At 43.7% G+C, this 18,927-nt stretch overlaps 1 protein-coding gene and 1 long non-coding RNA gene across 4 annotated transcripts in view; one reads left to right on the top strand and one right to left on the bottom strand.

The window, feature by feature from the left end:
* Window positions 1–504: 504 nt before the first annotated feature.
* SLITRK4 (SLIT and NTRK like family member 4) lies at window positions 505–13,181 on the bottom strand. Of its 3 annotated transcripts, none has more exons than XM_072818353.1 (2): window positions 12,796–13,181; window positions 505–8,468 (listed from the first exon to the last, which is right to left on the bottom strand). In XM_072818353.1, the coding sequence occupies exon 2, from the start codon at window positions 8,416–8,418 to the stop codon at window positions 5,902–5,904; it is 2,517 nt and encodes an 838-aa protein (XP_072674454.1). In that variant the 5' UTR covers window positions 8,419–8,468; window positions 12,796–13,181; the 3' UTR covers window positions 505–5,901. The 3 variants fall into 3 exon arrangements, with proteins under 3 accessions (XP_072674454.1, XP_072674453.1, XP_072674455.1); XM_072818352.1 differs by lacking the exon at window positions 12,796–13,181 and adding an exon at window positions 11,990–12,115; XM_072818354.1 differs by lacking the exon at window positions 12,796–13,181 and adding an exon at window positions 11,408–11,842.
* Window positions 12,279–18,927, top strand: part of LOC140628823 (uncharacterized) — a 90,471-nt gene continuing 83,822 nt past the window's right edge. Inside the window, exon 1 of the long non-coding RNA XR_012026764.1 lies at window positions 12,279–12,728. This is a non-coding gene — a long non-coding RNA (uncharacterized lncRNA). The remainder of the gene's footprint in view (window positions 12,729–18,927) is intronic.

Here is an 18,927-nt window from a genome sequence, read left to right as displayed (position 1 = left end):
AAAATCAAAACCAAAAATCAAGACAGTGGACATTACTGAAATCCAAGGAAGTCCCGGGAGGAAACTTGGCCAAATTTCCAGTTTTTATGAATACAGTGGTCAGGTTTCCATTCAAAGTGAACAAAAAAGTGAACATTGATCATTTGGGCCCCAATATCCACTTTGATTTGGAAAATCTAGGTAGGTAGTCAAGGCAGAGACATTTTATGTGTTTATATCACCTAAGTAATTCCCTTTGTGCATAATTCATAATTTGTATATACTCCTGTGTATGTGTATGCGTGTGCATGTGTATGTGTGTGGCGTGGCGGGGGGAGAGGAGGCAGGTAGGTAGACCTAGCCTATTTTTTTGTTGTTGTTGGGTTTGGTTTTTCTTTTAGACCTGCCCTATTGTATAAGCTAACAAAATAATCGCATTGGCCAAGAAACAAATTATTTGCATTTCTTCTTGATGTTGAGCTTTACTGATTTCACACTAAAAAACACACTAGATGGCTACAAATATGACCTATAAGAAAAGACTTTTATTAGTGAAAACAGCATTAAAATTACTGAATATCAACTCCAGAGTTTTACCACAATGGTTCAGTTTACATGAAACAATAATGAAAATATACATTGTAATTCGTAGTCAGGAGAAATGAGCTCATTATGATTTTCAAAGGCTTCCATGAGCAGTATCCATTGCACAACATGGCTTCCTCAGGTTGTTTACCAGCAACACAGGACATGATCTAGTATTTGTGAGGCGTCAACTAAGACAAATGTGTTGTTCAGAAACTTTAGAAGACTATTTTCTTCCCATAGCTAATTTGAAAGTGATATTTTGTATTTTTTCATTACATACTCATATAATTTCTCTGAAGACCTTATTCATGAGCTTTGTAAGTTACACAAGTCACTTCTCATTTCTGATGTATTAACGGCATCACTAGGATTTCTGTTTAGCCAGTGTCTACAAAAGCAAATTAAGGTGGTGGGCTGAGTGATCCTTTCCTGGTTCTGGGTACTATAGTCAATGAGTCTGGTAATTATTAGGATTTAATGAAAAATCTGAATCTTTTTCTTCTCAATAGCAATTATTTGGCTCGAAGTATTTAAGCAGTTGTCTCACAGCCCCACTTCATTTTCCCTCTGTAGACATAGGAACAACAGGCTAAACAAAACCTTTAAAAAATGTAAGAAGTCCTAGTCTATCATATAAGATAGACAACACAGTTTGCCTTCCCGGATTTCCCCTTCTAAAGTGCAATCTTATCAACCAGTGGAAACTGAGACAAAACAACAATCGAAATTGGATTAAGGGCAATTTTGTCCAAAATAAGTTATTCAAATTCATTTAGCTTCCTGTTTGCTTTTAATTTAACAAAGGACAGATAACCAGCAAATCTGAAATTGAGGGTTAACAATTATCAGGTGAACTTAGTATCTGTTGCCAGTTATTCCCGGTGAGTGAAGCCACAAACAGGATATTTTAGTTCAGCCCATCTGACCATAGTGACTAATTGAATGAGCACTGGAAATGAAGCCAAACTTTCATTTGATACCGCTTGTCTACATAACTGAGTGGCTGGGACCCAAAGTCCTATGCTCAGGACTCACAAAGAACTAAAACAAGTCATACAATCACGGGATGTGTATCCTGTGTTACGTAAAACACTTAGTCCAAAAGCACTTGTATGTGCGATCTATACTGGTCACTTCTTCAGCATAGCTAGGTATAGCCTGAAGACCACAACACTCTTCATTTATCTCCTCTGTTTTCCTCTCTCTTTACATCTCTTCCCATAAGGAAATGTGCAAAAGTTTTTAAATAGATAGGTAAGATTGAATATTAATATAAGCTTATATGCAGTTATGTCAGATTCCAACTGATTAGTGGGACTGGGCTGCCAGTGGAAAGGGACACAGATTGCAAAGATGTCTGAAAAAAAAAAAAGCATCTCGTAATATAGATTTAGCAATTAAGTTTAATACAAATAGTATTCTAAAGCTCTGAATCTTACCCTCAAATCTAGGTGAAAAGATCAATTTGGTTACTGCTTTATTTCTTCTGAAAGATAATGGAAAGATAAATATATTTAACAAACTGTGGCTTCAGAAATACCATTGTAGCAAACAATTTTATTAATACTTTCATAAAAATGGCATTTAATAAATTCTCTCTAATACCTTGATGTTATTAAAAGCAAACAAAAGTCATTAAAACAGTTTCTTTCTGTGATTTACATTAGCTTTTATAGCATTACTTGATTTTTATCTTATAAACTAACCTAAAATACTAATAATCAAATCAGGGTAAAAACAATACAATGATTTTTCTTTACTTTATTTCAAAATAGTGATTATAAATACATTCTTAATATATTTTCTCCCCAGCTCTTTGGATGCGACAATAACAAAAAAACAAAAAAACAAAACAAAACAAAACAAAAAAACAAAAACCAAAACTCACTGTGCTCATTTCATACAATGTCAATGTACAAATCATGCAAACGATATTATAGATTAATATTACTGCCATACATTTCTAGATGTGTTCTGTTATTTCTGCAATACCTGCTGACGTTACTCATGAGGCCATGCCCTGTGTATATGCATCCTTATGGCTTAAAGAAACAAAATGCTTTAAAAAAAGCAACAAAAGAAAGCTGGTCTTAAATGATTTTCTAATTAATATATTTATTCAGTTTATTTTTCAGAATGGAAAACTAAATATAGAATATAAATTGCCTTACAGACTTGAATCACTGTATTTTAATAGCTGCTTTCTCATAAAATTACACAAAGATTTACTTTTAAAGAATTGAATCATCTTTATTGATTTCATAAAAAAATAATTTAAAACTTGATTTATAGTACACGGACATAATATATTATCTCAACCCCTCTACTAATTTCATATGATCTAATCTTCTTTCCAACCCTTCTAACAGAGTCCAAGCACATGATACAATGCCAAGAAGCCCATGATGTGTCAGACCACATTAGAAGTGAGCACTTCTTGGCTTTTCTAGATTTGAATCAAATTCTACTAAAGACGCTGTACTGACCTATAGATCATCCCTCAAGGGGTTAAACTAACATCAAGGTTATAGTTGAAGCCAACAAAATGTAGATACAGTGTCTTAACTGCTCTTGTACTCAACTCAAAACTTATGCCTAACTACATTATCATAAAATGTACAAGTAGAACTAATGAGAGACAGGTGCAAAACAGTATACACTGTATAATGTAGGCACAATGACTTCGGTTAAGGAAAATAGATCAGCCTTAACCAAGGATTTGTTACTGTCATTCACTTACAATTAAAACCTCCAAATAACCACACACATTTAAATTACTTTTTTAAAAAAGTTGAACATTTTATACCTTTCGGCAGAAGAGTTATGAGATAGCCAATATGCTACAGCAAGCTTTGAGATGATGGCAGGTACTCTTGCCATTGACAACTGCAGAAACCATGAAACATCTTCAAAGCATCACCACACTGAATAAAAGGCGTCATCCCAATGACCTATTATCCCCAGATCATGGATAGAGCTTTCCGGTTCCTCCCATAAGCTTCTACTTAAGATTCCTCAATCCATACTTTATTGACAGGATAAACTAAAACACTCTCTTTGAAGCCTTTGCGTCTTTATCCTGTCAGTATGCATTAGGAGCCCTTTAATCCATGGATGCATGCAAGCATGGTAATGGCATATTAAAAGTCCTTATGAAATTGTAGATGAAAACACACTGTTGGGCACACATCTTCATGTCTTTTCTTTCAAGATCAGAAAGCAAGTATTTGTTTGTATTTTTTTTTAATATTCATATAAAGTTTTCACAGACATTGTCATGAAAATTAAAATTACACATTAAAGTTTTAAGAGCACCAGCACATACATATGGAGACAATTTTTTTTCCGCTATTTAAAAAAAAAAATCTCCAAATTATCTATATGTATGCATATATACTCAAATACACACACACGGGCACACACACACATACACACACACACCCTCTAAGAATGCCAAGTTTTTTTTTTTTTTTTTTTAATCCTGGAACAAACATATAAAGCCCTGAAATTAGTACGTAATAAAGGGACTACTGTTACAACGTCAACCATAATGTCATTTTGGAAGCTGCGCCAAAACATCTGCCACTTGAAGTTCATGAAGAATGTCTATGTTTACCTTCTTGGTCATCTGATTAATACAGTAATTATAAGAGATGGAGCACAAAGAAATATACATATGCAGGCAGGCCAAGAAGGTAATGTGTTTCAGGATGTCACTTTGCTAATTGGGAGCTCCTACAAATCTTCGAATGTCTCCCATTATCAAGTCCTTCCTCTGACCAATTTTGACTTAGAAGTTAACAGCACAAGCAAACACAGTGGCATATCATTTGTAGTTGCAGACTGTGAACTCATCTGAGACCAATGAAAGCATTTTACAGTGTGGCTTTGAGAGCCGAGAGATTACCATGATGTTCACTGCTCTACTGGATTATCTGATAGTAGCTGGAATGACGACAGAACAGGATACTGATGCGTACGAGATATAACTATTAACCTTACCCATTAATTTCTTTTTTAAATATTTGTAGTGAAAACTATTGGAATTAAGCTCATAGAATCCTGAAAAGCAAGACAACTGATGGCAAATAACAACTGCCCCAGACACGATACTTTAAAACTAAGGAACCTATTTTAAAATGCACAGTTGGTAACAAATCTGAAGATAATATGCTAACTTCTCAAGAATAGCACAGAACTGTTGTTTTTTTTTTTTGTATTTTTGTGTTTTTGTGGTTTTTTTGTTTTGTTTTGTTTTTGAATCATACCTGATCACAATGTCCAGAATATTTCTGTACACAGAAGCTTCAGTTTCGGTTTGGTATATTTTTTTTCTGCCTAGATTTATACTCATTGATAAATTCCCTGTGATCAGGAAAACAAGTCAGGCATATTAAATACATCTTAAGGAGTACATATTTTCCTATTTAGTATACAAAGTACTTCATAAATATGAATTATGTTACAAAAATAGCTTTGGGTGCGCTCACACGGTAAGCACTTTGCTAATTTTGGACAACCTTTAAGGATTGTGGGTATTTCACGTAACTGAGAACAAACTCTAATGTTTAGTTTGAGCCTTGTTTAATTCTGATAAACATCATGTATTTCTTCAGATCACCACAAACGCTATGTAACTCACGTTGACTTTTTTCTTTTAGGTTTTATGTATAGACAGGTAATGCTTAAAGTGTTCAAATTTATTTTATAGTTATGTAATGCATGGTATATTTTAAACAAATATTTGCACAATTTAACATTATAAATCCAGCGGTTTCAAGATGCAGGCCATAAAGTTTACCGATTTACAAATACTATCGAATGTTCTCTCTTTGCATGCTTTTTTTTTTTTTTAGACTTTTCAGATAATCTTTACACAGAGTTGTTACAATGCCACAAATCAAAAGGATTTATTCCAGTTCCACCAGCTTAATCTACGTGCAAGATGAAGGACCCAGCTGAGGTACAAACATCGGTACCAGTTTTTCTTGAGTTTGCTTTACAAAGCACAAAGAGACGAAGGTTTTGCATTGGGGTACAAAACAGATTTGCCTCTTGAGGTTAAATTCAGTGTATTCTGTTATATAAAGCATCCCTTTGGCAATAGAGTTTGCAGTATCCCCACAGGACTCCACAGTATAGGTTTTCTGTAGTAAAATCTATTAAGGAAATTCTCTTCTACTGGACACATCTCTGCAGCTACAGTTAATGAGACAGCCTCGGAAACACCTGCCTCTATGCCTATTGATAATATAGTATTTGGAAGTTAGAAGTCAACAAAAGGCACTTTCATCATTAAATAAATGTCCTCTGTATGAAGCGAGATTGCATGACCTAGATCTTGTTCAAAGCTGTCTGCTCCTCAAGGACCTGTAGGTAGTCAGGGGAACTCTGGAGTTTCGCCTTCAGTTCAAAATACTCGCTGCTCTTCCTCTGCTCCACGACGATTTTACTGTGGTTGCCGCCTATCAGGGACTTCTTGGTTTTTTTGTCTTGTTGTTTCTCTGGGTAGCGGATCTCAAAGCCACTGACGCCGATGCTGTTGTACTCCTTTTTGTTTTCCAGAAAATTCTGAATGAACACATTGGAATCCCTGCTCGGGAATAACTCATCCAGCTCATCAATTGTGCTCAGTCTCTTCCTACTATCCACGTGCAATAAATCTTTCTCCTTGTCGGCAACGTTTCTCATAATGACTTTCTGTCCCGGAGGATCTGAAAACATGAACCCGGTCTCTGACTCTTTCAGGCCACAGGTGTGGCTCTTGCTCATCTGTTCTATGGTTTGGGGGATGAAGGCTTCCGTGCTCAGTCCGTCTTTTTTATTGGTCTTGTGGTCATGCTTCCTCAGCTGCAGCTGCATGGAGCCACACTCGGGATTCCCCAGGCCCTCGTGCTTCACCGTGGGCTTCTTGTTCCGCCGCAGCACAAAAACAAGAAGACAAAAAGCAACGAACACAGTCAAAATGAGGACCACTAGGATACTTAGGATTAAAATAGACAGAGGCACCGGGCCACCGGGAGGACTTCGAATGGGACCCAGCGGGGTGGTGAATGTGATGGCAGGTGCAGGGCTCGTGAATGGCGCAGATGGCTTGTTCAAGAGTTTGGGACATAAGATCTCATTTTTGAGGGACTTCAGTTCGATGTTGGCAAACTGAACAGGTGTCTCACATCTCAGTTCTTTCACGACAATCCCGTCATTCAACTTCTCCAGCCACAGCTTTAACGCCACCAAGTCACAGGTGCAGTCCCACGGGTTGCCCTCCAAGTCAATCTGTGTAAGCGACTGCAGCTGATCGAGGACCCCGCTGACGGGTAAGTACATGAACTTGTTGTTTCTCAGGTTCAGCCTAGCAAGGGGGGCTCCCGCAAAAATGTACACGGGCAGGCTTTTTAGGAGATTGTTGTTTAAATACAGTAGCTGCAAATTCGGCATCGAGTCGAAGGTGCCGGCTAAGATCTCCTTAATCAAATTGTATTCCAAATACAGATACTGCAGGTTATGAAGGCCTGAGAAGATTTCAGGATAGAGTCTTTCGATCTGATTGCCATTGAGATACAGCCTGCGTAAATTAGTGAGATTGTGGAATACATCTCCCTTGATCGCTGTAATCTGATTGCTGCCTAAATGGAGCAAATCCAGTCCCTCAAACTCAGCGAAGTCTGAGACGTCCACGTCTTTGATGCTATTGCCATTGACGTGCAACTTCTTGGCATTTAGAGGTTTCGGGACCAGTTCAGACATGGACTGTATATTTTTCTCTTGGCAGTTGACGCTCAGTCCCAAATCCGAAGGATGTGTTTTGCAAAAGCAAGGTGCCGGGCAAGGTGTCAGAGGTGGCACCCTTGTCTGGTAAGAGACAATCTGACTGAGGTTGCGGTTGGAAAGGGACTTGCCTGCCACGATTCCGGAGATCTTGGAAGGATTGGTTGTTTTCGGTGGTTTGGTCACTAATCTGTGTAAGGATGTTTGGGTGGTGTGACCATTGGGAGTGGTGTAGCCGTTCTCCAGCTGAGACGGAGGCAGGACTCGAACATCGAAGTCACTGCCCGTACCCATGGGGCATAATTCTTGCTTGTTGGTTTCTTTCAGAAGCCTCCCGTATAAGTCGCTGGGAGTTTCACAGATAGCCTCCCCTATGTAAATGTTATATGGCATATTCTCCAGCCAAGCTTTCAAAGGCAACAAATCACAGCTACAGTTCCAAGGGTTATCTTCCAGTTGCAATTCAACTACACGGCCTATGTGTTCCAGAACTCCGATATAGGGGAGCTTCTGGATTCTGTTCCCTCGTATATCCAGATGGGTCAAAGATGCGAATCGGAAAATATTATCAGGAAGGAATGAAATCAGATTGTCGTTAAGAATGAGAACTTTCAGTTTGTGGAGCTTATTGAAGGCTCCTCGTTCAATATACTTGATTAAATTGTAGTCAGCCTGGAGATACTCCAAGTTCTCTATGCCAAGGAAAGTGTCAGCTCGGAGAATCTTTAATTCATTGTTGTTCAAGTGCAACTGCTTTAATGCACTGAGCCCAAGAAAGGCTCCTCCCTCAATGTTCTGCAGTTTATTATTTCCCAGCTGCAGGGATACTGCGTGTGAAAAATTCAAGAATGTATTCGGATAGAGGATATTTAAAAAATTGTTTTGGAAATTGAGGTGGTAAAAATTAGACCAAGGTGGTTTCAGCTGATTTGGCCTGTAGACTGAAACCTTCTCACAGTTGACATAGAGCACATTCTCGACTGACACGCAGGAGCACACATTGCAAATTTCCACCGATACGTCAGAATCTGCGTTTGTCGAAGAAATCAGGGCTGACAAAATCAGAAAGAGCCAAAGAAACATCTTCTTGCAATCAGCAAACAACTTTATGCTTCTGAATAAAGAGAAATAATCTACAAAATAAAAAGAAAACATTTTTTCAATGGTCATTACTTGCAAGATGATGTGCGTTTACATCCTACCACAGTGAACACGTGGCTGTAATGATTAGCTTTGTATTATGCTGCAAGTATTCTCACTCAGTTGAAAAGCAATCACCAGATATGCCCTAAGTTTTATTTCCGTACCTGGAGTCTATGCACATTTTCCCTGGGCAAGAACACACAACAAATGACCGGAGAAAAAGGCTTGACTGTGCTTAAACCTCAACAATCTGAAAATACCTTCTCTACACGGACCATCAGACTCCACCCTTGCACACAGACCTCCTGTGACTCTAACGACTGACCCAGGCCATCAACTCTGTCTCTGTAGTTTGCACCACCCAAGGCGCTCCAGTCTGTAGAAGTCTACTCTCTGGGCCTCAGCTTGACAAGAGGCCGAACCAAGGAGATATTAGAGCCCTGGGTTCAGAGGAGGATGGCGATGGGAGGATTTGGTTGCTCTAGAAGGGACAGTCCAAAGATCAAGGCGGAGGGCGCCCTGGGAAGAGATGTGCCCGAGCTTCAGCCTGTAGGTAAGCACGCTGCCGTGACTCAGTTCACTCCTGTACATGGCTGCCTTGCACAAACACAGATGACCCAGTGAGGTTCTAGAAAAACGACTGAATAGGAAATGGCCACATTTTAATTTCAAGTAAATAAATGGTATCTAGTTTCCTGACAGTCATCTCCCAAATGGGGGTGGGGGAGCCTTTGGGTCCCTGAAAGCAGGAGAGAAACCTGCTTGCTCCTGCATTGCCTAGCTGACGTCCAGACGGCTTTCCTGACACCCCCCCCCCCCAAGAACTGGCTCCCCTGCCTTCCTGGCCCATTTGTATTCCTTTCCATGCCATTTTGAACCCAGGTCCGACAGACACTTGGCTCGGATGCTCCTCTCCTTCACTCGGACCACAGACTAGCACTGCTGAGGAACAGGAGTTCACACGCTACAGTCCTGGAGGGGCTTTAGCTGCAGCACCAGATGCATTTAGTGCAGCAAACGTCTGTCCTAAAATCATCACTTCCCCAACGTCCCCTCCCAATATCACCACCCCAAGTCTCGGTCTCTAAACAAATCACGAATCACTTAGTGGAGTTTAATGCTTTGCAAATTAACCCGTTGTAGCCACTTCCTTAAATACCGCATGCACATACAAACATATGCAGTGTTTCACGGAAAAGCCTAAAAGGAAACACAAGCACTGTGCGTTTTACTGATGCAATTTTAGGCATGTGAGCCTTTTTTCCATCTTGAATGGGAAGCTGGCTGCAATTTCAATATGGTTACCACCAAATATTAATGAAATAAATAAATTACCCAGGAACACACGATGAGGGAATGATACAAAGAAGTGTCGCACAGAAACTCCTTTGTTTATTTTGCCCACGAGGAATCAGCTAGTGGTAAAAGCAAACATGTCTCAAGGTAGACAATCCATTTGCCACGACCCAGAAAGATTTGCATTTTAAGTAGTTTGGTTCAGAATACAGCCTGGCACTGCCGAGATGCTCCTTGCCTGCCATGCAGACACGCATTTCCCCTATTCACCGTGATAGTTTGATTGGCAGTGCAAAAAAGAAGTCATAAATTCTCAAGTATGACATCATCCAAGCCAACTTTCATTGTAAAATCAAGATTTCACATGATCGTTTTGCCTTCCTATAGATGTGGTTTTCAGCAGCTATTCTGGTTCAGTTGAGTCATTTCGTGGTACGACCCCCCAACCAAAAATCAACCGAACTAGAAACCAAACAAGCCAAAAAAAAAAAAAAAAAAAAAAAACCCAAAGAACCCGAATTCCGTACAAAAACAAGAACGAGGAGCATCAGCAGATCTGAAATTGCATAAGGAGCTGCCCTCCTCCTCGGAATTTCTACTTTAAATAGCACGGGGGGAAAAAAGCCACAAGGACGAGCTAGGAAGTTCCCAAATGCATCTCCCGTGCAACGGAGAAAGCCGCAGGCAGCCGGAGTGTGGGGCAGGGGACAGGGCGGGCGGATCGCCGAGGACGGGGGACCGAAAGGGCAGGCGACCGCGGAGGGTGCCGAGCCCAGGGAAGGGAGCCAGGAGGGAGCTCGAAAGAGGGGAAGGGGGCGCGGAATGGAAGCGAAAGAAACCTCCCATTCACAGGCTGCCGCTAAAGCAGGCACATTTTCAAATCTGGGGGGGGGGGGATTGGAAAAAGGTCAATAAGCAAAAAAAAAAAAAAAAAAAAAAAAAACCCCAAAAAACCCAACCAACCCCGGCAAAGTAGGAGTTGGGTACCCCGCGGCGAGAGCGGCCCGTCTCCGCGTCTCGGTGCCTGCGCCCTGCAGGGGCCCGGTCCCCCGGCCGCCCCGAGCGCCCGCGCCCGTGCGGAAGGAGCGGGCCTGCGGGGACCGACGCCGCCGGGCGGGGGCGGGGGCGGGGGCTCGGCCGGGAGCCGCGGGCCTCGTCGCCCCCGGTGCGCTCCCTCGGGCCGGCGGCGCCGCGGCTGGAGGGGCTGCCGGCGGTGGCGCGTACCGCAACGTTTTGCCGCATCCCGGTGCCCGGGGCCGGCGCGCGGCCCCCTCCCGGGTCCCGGGCCCCAGCGGCGGCCTCGTGGGGCGCGCAGCGGAGGCGGGGACCGCTCGGGATGTCGCGGGGGCCTTCAGCCGCGCTGCGCACGCATTTCTCCGCGCGCTCCCGTCCCACCCGGGGCAGCTACTGGAGTTTCCAGCGGCCTCCCCAGACCCGGGCGTGCGGTGCTGGAGGGGTGAGGGACGGCCGGCTCGGGCCACGCGGCCGGGGTCCCCGGGGCGTCACTGGCCCGCCTGTCACTGGCGGAGTGAGCCGGGGGCTCCGTGGCCGAGAGCGGCGGTCCCGGCGCCCCCTGCCCCCCACCCTGCCGACCCCCCCCCCACACCGCCAGCCACAGGAGGGCTGCTCTCACCAAGCCCGGAATCCGCTCAACATTGGGGCATCTTGCAAAGTCGCGCTGCCAGCACTTGCCCGGCTTCGCAGGGCTTTTGGAGTTAGCCACCGGCTTCTCCCGATCCCGCGTCGCCGGCTGCCTGGGGTCTCCGACCAGCTCGGGGGCCACTGCCCTGAGCCACGGATCCACGTCCGCCCGGGGTGCTTGCGAGGGGGGCGCAGAAGACAAAGCCAGCGCAGCGGCCCCGACAGCCCGAGCCGCCCTAGACCCGGACACTTGCCCCGGCGCCCCGGCCGCCGCCGGGGGAGGCACGGGATTAAGGACACCGGATCTTTGGGTCCTCGGGGACTTGCGAGCGCGCCGGGTCGGCAAGCGGCTGCTGGTGGGGTAGCCACTATGGTCGCTCTGGCCACTCCGCCGGCCCCAAACCAACACGACCCAAACTAAAAATAATAAGCTACCTGCCCCCCTCCGCGCGCACGCGCGCGCGCACACACGCACACACACACACACACACACACGCTCGCGCTGCCGAGCCGATCGGGGAAGAGGCAGCGAGTGTCAGCGCGGCCCGCGCGGCCCCGCTGGAAATTCACCCACCTCCGGAGCCCAGCAGCTGTCGCAGGGCCCGCCGCGCCGCGATCCGCTCTGCGGTTTCCGCGCTCGTGTCCCCGCGATCCGCGACCGCGCTGCTCCGCGCCGGCTCGCCCGTCAAACCCGCCGAGCAGCCCTCGCAGGCGAGCGGCGGGCAGCGGCGCGCGCGCACCCGGCCAGACACCGCGCGCGCACCCAGCCCCTCGCACACGGGCTGCACCTTTACATACACGCGCCGAGTCCCCGCCCCCGCCCCCCGCCCCGCACACACGCAGCCTCCCTCCCGAAACTCAGAACCCCCGACCCCCGCACATGCCGGGGGGCCCCCGTCCCCCGTCCACACGCCTCCACTGGATCCCTCTTCTACCCACGCGCCGAGAAAGCGCACTTTCCTCCCGGCATCCGCCCCCTCTTTATGCCTCAAAGCCCCCCCCCGGGGAGGAGCGACCCCTTTCCTCCAGCGCAGAGACCCCAGTCCCCACGCGCGAGCGCGCCAACCTCCATCCTCCCACCGCATCCACGCACACTCGAGTCCTTTCTCCTCCCTCAGTCCCCAGGAACGGAGGCGCACACACACACACACACACACACACACACACACACACACGCCCGGGGCGTTCCTTTGAGGAGCAACCAAGAACCCCGGCGAAGCCAAAGGAACGTCGGAGGCGGGGGTGGGGGGCCGAGGGAGGTAGATGGGGTCGTCGAGTCTACGCGGGATTGAATAATTCCAGGATCCAGGGGGGTGAGTCAACAACAATGACATCCAAAGGCTACACTCGCACTTGGGCTTTGTAGCTCGGGCACGGTACCTTGGGCTAGTTGTCACCCCGCAGATCAGAGGGCTCCGGGGACACTTCTTCGGCAGGCGGCGGGCGATCCTGGATGGAGGCTTCTTGGGACCGGTTTCCCGGGATCCAGCAGCGTCCTCGCTCCCCCTACCTGTCTGCGCGCAAGGGGCCGGGGGCTTTAAGGCAAAAGTGTGGAGCTTTAGCCCAGAGTGAGACTTATTTAGTGGGTTTAGGGGGAGACGGGTTAATTCTCCGCGCCTCGGAACTCCGCGTGCCTCCGGCGTAGAACGGGTTAAGCGGGAGCAGGACGCTTAGGGAGCTGGGGGTGGGGAGAGGGGATAGGGATAGAGGAAAGAGAGGTGTGGGACCCGGAGGGATGCCGCACTTGCGACCGAAAGAAGAAAAAAAAAAAATCAGCTTTGGCTACTGAGCATGCCCAGTTCCCAGCTCGAGCCCTATAAGGGAGGCATTGTGTGCGTTCCACTTCTCCGGGCTTTGGTGGTGACCGGGAGGGGACTTTGGTTGGGGAGGGTGGTGGTGAATGAGAGGCTTTAGGGAAGGGGGACGAGGTTTGGAGCTCTGGGGTTGTGCGGGAGGAGACCCTTGGGATCCCTTGGGGAGGCAGGGAAGGAGGCAACAGAGGGGACTACGAAAAGTCACTTCAGTAGCCCCCCCCCCCCCCCCGCCCTGTCGTGTCTATACCGAAGAGGCTTTAGCAATTGAATCTCAAATATCCAGAGGCTGCAAATCCAGCGTGTGGATTGTCTAGGCCCCTTTCTTCTACCCATTCGCTAGGGCTTCCACGAGCGACTAGGAATATCCCGGGGGAGAGGCTAATGTTCCAAGCAGTCTCCTGCAGACTGGGAATTTAGTTAACAAGCTTGGCACGAAAGCGGATGTACCTGTGGGGTTGGGGGACTTGGGCTATCCTGTACGTGTTGCAAATAGCTGGCTTTCCTAAGGAGGAAAGGCTAAAGCGGTCGTTTACTCCCTGCCCCCCCCCACCCCACCTTACTGTTTTTGTAGGTGCTTGGCTAAGAAAAACAACTCTCTTTACTTTGTGTCTGTGGGGATAAACTGGCTTTAGGTAAATAGAGCTAAGTTATAAATGGCAAGTCTTTTCCGAGCCCATTCTTTGCCACATTTCAGGTGATACTGCAGGGCCCGTTTCTTCAGGACCTATGTTCTCGCCTAATCCACTTACTCAAATTCCAGTCGCTCTAGCCACACTGGGGTATAGCCAGTACCCAGAAATGCTTTTACTTAAAAATGAAAAACTCTTTAAACTAAAACTAGCGATAGCTTTGAAACCAGAATTTGGCTGGCTGCCTGAACTCCTACAGTTAAACATTTACCATAATTGGTTGATGTTTAAAGGCCTCAAATCTAGGCAAAAAAAAATCTGATGAGCAAAGGATTTATCACATTATTTGTGGATGCTGTCCTGTCCTCTATGTTATCTGTGATATCTATTCATATATAAGTTCGATTTTTTTCATTTTTGTCATTGCATGGGGCTGCCTTCAGGTTATATTCATGCAAATGTTTGCTGGGCACAGCATGTATATAGAGATGCATGTACAATATGTAAATGAATATTTAAATAGATATGTGTGTAGAGGCATGTTTTCTTATGACCTTGGTAAATATTGCATCTTTCATAAAGAATCCTTTCTCTACCCCCACTCCCCACTGCCCTTAGAAATTACGTCCTCCTCTTTTTTAAAAACCTAGAGGAAGAAATTGAGTGGGCAGCAATGGTAAATTTTGCTCTATTCCATGTGAAATCCGTTACGAAATAGCGTCACTTAAGGAAACACTAAAGGATCCGTCCATAACAACATAGGCAACTTGTGCAGCTCCTCTTAGTAAGGTGAAATTTGTTTCCTCCATAGGTAACAGCTGCAGTATGTTGAAAAATCCCTCTACTGTTGTACATTTGAACAAAACAGATCCTGCTAATTAAGAACTCACATTTGCATTATATTGTATAATGCAATTTGAAAGTGGTAATGGATACCAAAACAAGTTGGCATTTATTCTAAATGCAAAGGATTCAGGAAGCTACAATATATTTTATCAGGATAGAGGAATTGTTTGTCCTTTACTATAAATGTTAACAAGATTCAATAGAATGAACAAAAATTGTTTTACCTGAAAATATAATGCACATTCCAAGCACTGTGATAGCTGAAAAGGCCAGATTTGGACAGTAAATATCAGATGATTTAAATGCCTGCCTTTATTCAACTCTAGAAACTGTTCTGAGAGTTGACTATATTTGACTGTAATAACTGTGAAATGTTCTTTTTCATATGGGTATAGACACAGAAGTCTGAAAACAAGTACAGCGAGGACATCAATAAGCTACAATTAATAATAGTGCTGAAAACATACCGGTGATTAATATCCAAGTCATTAAAATTAATGCTTTCAAATAAAATATTTTGCTGCTTAAAAATGATAAAGTGGCAACTCCTGAAAATAGCATAAAGTAACAGCTTCCGTGCCTTCTGCTTCTTTTGCTTTCAAATTTAAAAACCCAATCCTTTAGTCCTGCAGTGTCTTCTCTAGCTCCTAGAATGACACGTGATATCCATAGAGAACAATAGTAAACTAAATTGCTAGCTTAAAAAAAGGGAGGTAAATATATAAATTAATAAAAGTGTTAAGAAAACGCCAGCACTATTTATGGCAATGGGGGAAACACAAAGTTGGTGTTCTTCCTGAAATATATGGATGCAAATATTGTGAGACAGATTTGCAATAGCCTCATTGTCTTTCTACAAATGTCCCATCATACTTAATCGTGGCTTTGCCAGGAGTACAACTGGGACTACAATGGGACTATATGCCGATTTGCTGTGTCTCCCTCTTTCAGGGCAAATAAACAGTAAACTTGTCCCTTGTCAATGGTCTCGCACCCATATTCCCCACTTACCCTACCTTGTCTTGCTGCTGGTTTTTATATTTTATTATTTCCTTAAGTAATCTCCGCGCCTCACGTGGGGCTCAAACTCAGGAACCTGAGACCCAGATCAGGAGTCACATGCTCTGTCAACCGAGCGAGCCAGGCACACCCTGTTTTGTTGCTGTTTTAAATCAAATTGGCCTTCATTCTGGTATCCAGGTATCACATCCAGATCTTTCAGTGGATCCTAATTTCGAAAATGTATTTATACCCTGGCATTTCAAGAAGTTACAAATTTGGCATCTCTCGAAGTGGAATACAAGAAAGTTCGGGGGATGTTAACGTATCTTCTGGGAAGACACATTTTTAAGATCAAAGTAGTTTAGAAGACCCTTGCGTCCATAAAGCTAAGCAGTTTCGTCAACTTTGGGATTTCTCAGCAAATTCAATTCTATTAAAAATGAATTCTGACTTACAAGGGTCAAGTGGTACAGCATGCGACATCTCCCAAACTTATTTGACTGTGGGAGCCCTTTTTGTTTGTTTTCATCACATACACTTAGAGAAACCATGTAGTACTTGCTCAGTTTTGCCCATTTGGTGGAAACCGGGAGCTGAAGGATAGCTTTCAGATCACAATCTAATCCATACCGTAGAAGCTACTATCTATTGAGTGCCATATTGCCTCCAAACAGTATTTCCTTTAGTTCTCTGAGCAATACTGCAAGGGAGAGATTCTTCTTCTTTAAAAACCAGGGTTCAGGGAAGTTAAGTGTTAAGTTAAGTCAAGTGTTTTTGCTCAAGGTCACATGGCAGTAAGGGACGGTCAAGATTGGACCCCATTCATCTGAGGCCTTCTCGACACTCCACACTTCCTTGTCCACAGAGGAACCAAGGCACTTTTAATTTGGAAAGCATCATAGATTTTTCCCTCAGAGATAGACATTTGGGACACAGATGTTTGTTTGCAAGTAATGAAGTATTAAGACTCAACACTAGATTCAACCAATAGAGGACATGGAAATCGGGTTCGATCAATTGCGTGTGACTGGGTTTCTTAAATCAGCTGATTTCCCCCTCTGCCAATAGTGGACTTGTTCCATTCATCTTGCTCTTTCAACTTTCATACCTGAGTTGATTCTGAAACCTGTGATGTCTCAACTGTCTCTTATTAGAGACAGTTGCCTTTGCTACTGGCTAAATGGAGCCATGTAAAGCAGTAGTGTTCATCTCTAAACTTACTCTGCTATCCAGTAGAGCACTGAGTAAATGGGAAAGGTGAGATTAGTCGGTTAATTGATTAGATTATACCAACCAATGTGACCTTCCATTTTCCCGGGGTACTTCTTCATATTATAGCTGGTAACCTGTTCCCCCCGCCCCCAGAATCTACGGTGTGAGCTATTAATGTATTGAAATCTGAGTATTCCAGGCATTGACTGATTTTTCACAAATTACTTCTGAAGGATTAATAAAGAGTATCTCGTTTCAAAGGATCTTTGTGATTTTGGCTCCTAATGAGTACTCGTTCGTATAGCTCACTCATATCGCCTATATTCTCTAGAATAACATTTTTTTTTCCTAAGCCACAGATGCTGATATAATAGCGTGTGTTCTGTTTACCCACTTTCTTACTGAGTTTTCTTTAACTTGAAAAAATATCATCTTTCTCACTCACTGTCAAAGATTAGAGTCCGGAAACAAGCTCCACTGCTCTCAGACAACTCAAAGATAATAAAGATCGTGAAATAAAAAAAATAAGAAGTTAATAGCCAAACAATCTACTGTGAGAATTACTCCCATGGGCTGTACAAGTTCCAAAACACCAACCAAAGCTTTGTCAGGAAGACAGAAAGTTGATGAGAATCCTTCCTTTTTTTACCATGCCCAATTCTATCTAGGGAACCAGAGTACTATCCCCAGCCAGCAAAACATTTTTTTTTAATTTTGCAAAAATATTGAGGGTCTCTTTGTCCAGTGCTTTTATAAGAATATTATTTTGCCTTAGAAATTTAAACTGGAAACTTTCCTTCAAAATTGATCATGTTTCCAGCCCCTTCTCTTTTGCTTTAGAGATTCCCTTTGGACAGTTCAAAACGTAGGTCAAAATCAGGGGCATAAAACAAGGCAGAAAAGGCATAATATGAAGATAGGAGCTATGGTGTGACTGTATCCCAATTACTATATCAAAAATAAAATTTATCTCTTTCTGAAGCTCAAAGGGTGAGTCAGAGGAAAGCAGAACATCTATCTGTGTAAGCCAGTGTCATGTATCTGTGATTGACTACCTTCTTTTTCAGCTCAAAATCAGAGCTTCTATTTCTCTGATCTGACTCAAATTGAGTAATGTGTACCCATATAAGGTCTTCATGAGAAAACTGTCCCTAGTCTTGTGTCCAGGGATCACAGTATAGGAAAAAGGGTCATCACGGAGAATTCCCGCTGTATCGGTTGTATGCGCATAGCATTGTTGTTAATCATAGAATTTCAGGGTTGAAAAGGACCTTAAAATTCTTATGGCCTGGTTAACCATTCCCAAAGCTGAAATCTTCATCAGATGAACACTCAGTGTTTGAATACACTCAGTGATGGGGAGCCTACTGGTAGAAGTTCCAGTGAGTCACCTAGAAAATTAATTATGGAGTTTTTGCAATCTCTACTGATTTATAAATGTGAAACAAACATAAAATTAGTTGTATGAGGATTTTAAAGAATACCCCAATTTTGGAACCAGATGGATTTGGGGTTAGTAGTTCTATGATATAGGGCGGTTAACTGTTCTCAGCATTCATTGCCTCCTCTGTAAAATGGGTGTGACAAACTCAATCTCCCTGAGTTTTATGAGGATTAGCTAAGATAATGTTTAGAAAATTCCTAGAATGGTGCCTTTCTGGCACAGAGAATTATTATTTCCTTGTATTCATAAGTAGAAGAAACTCCTAGATACACACACAAAAACAAAGAATGGTAATTGTATCACTTGTTAAGACTAGTGCATTTTCTGCTTGAGTCTCTATAAGGATGATGAGTAGAAGAGGATGATGGGATTATTTGCTTGTTTTGATTATTTTTAATTATTTCAAAAGATAGAAACCATTATGTCAAAATAAATACATGAGTGTTTACACTTCCTCGTATGTTTTAGTTACTTTTCTATTTTCATCAATTAGGTTTTTTTTTTAACCATTAATTCCATCAACAACCTCTGTAGAGCCGAGCATTACCAACACCATCATTATTTT

The sequence above is a fragment of the Canis lupus genome, chromosome X, assembly GCF_048164855.1.
Source record: "Canis lupus baileyi chromosome X, mCanLup2.hap1, whole genome shotgun sequence".
Lineage (NCBI taxonomy): Eukaryota > Metazoa > Chordata > Mammalia > Carnivora > Canidae > Canis > Canis lupus.
This window is presented reverse-complemented; position numbering and strand designations above follow the sequence as displayed.

Excerpts from the sequence above, each read along its gene's own strand:
- SLITRK4 (XM_072818353.1), bottom strand. The coding sequence starts at position 8,418 with ATGTTTCTTTGGCTCTTTCTGATTTTGTCAGCCCTGATTTCTTCGACA.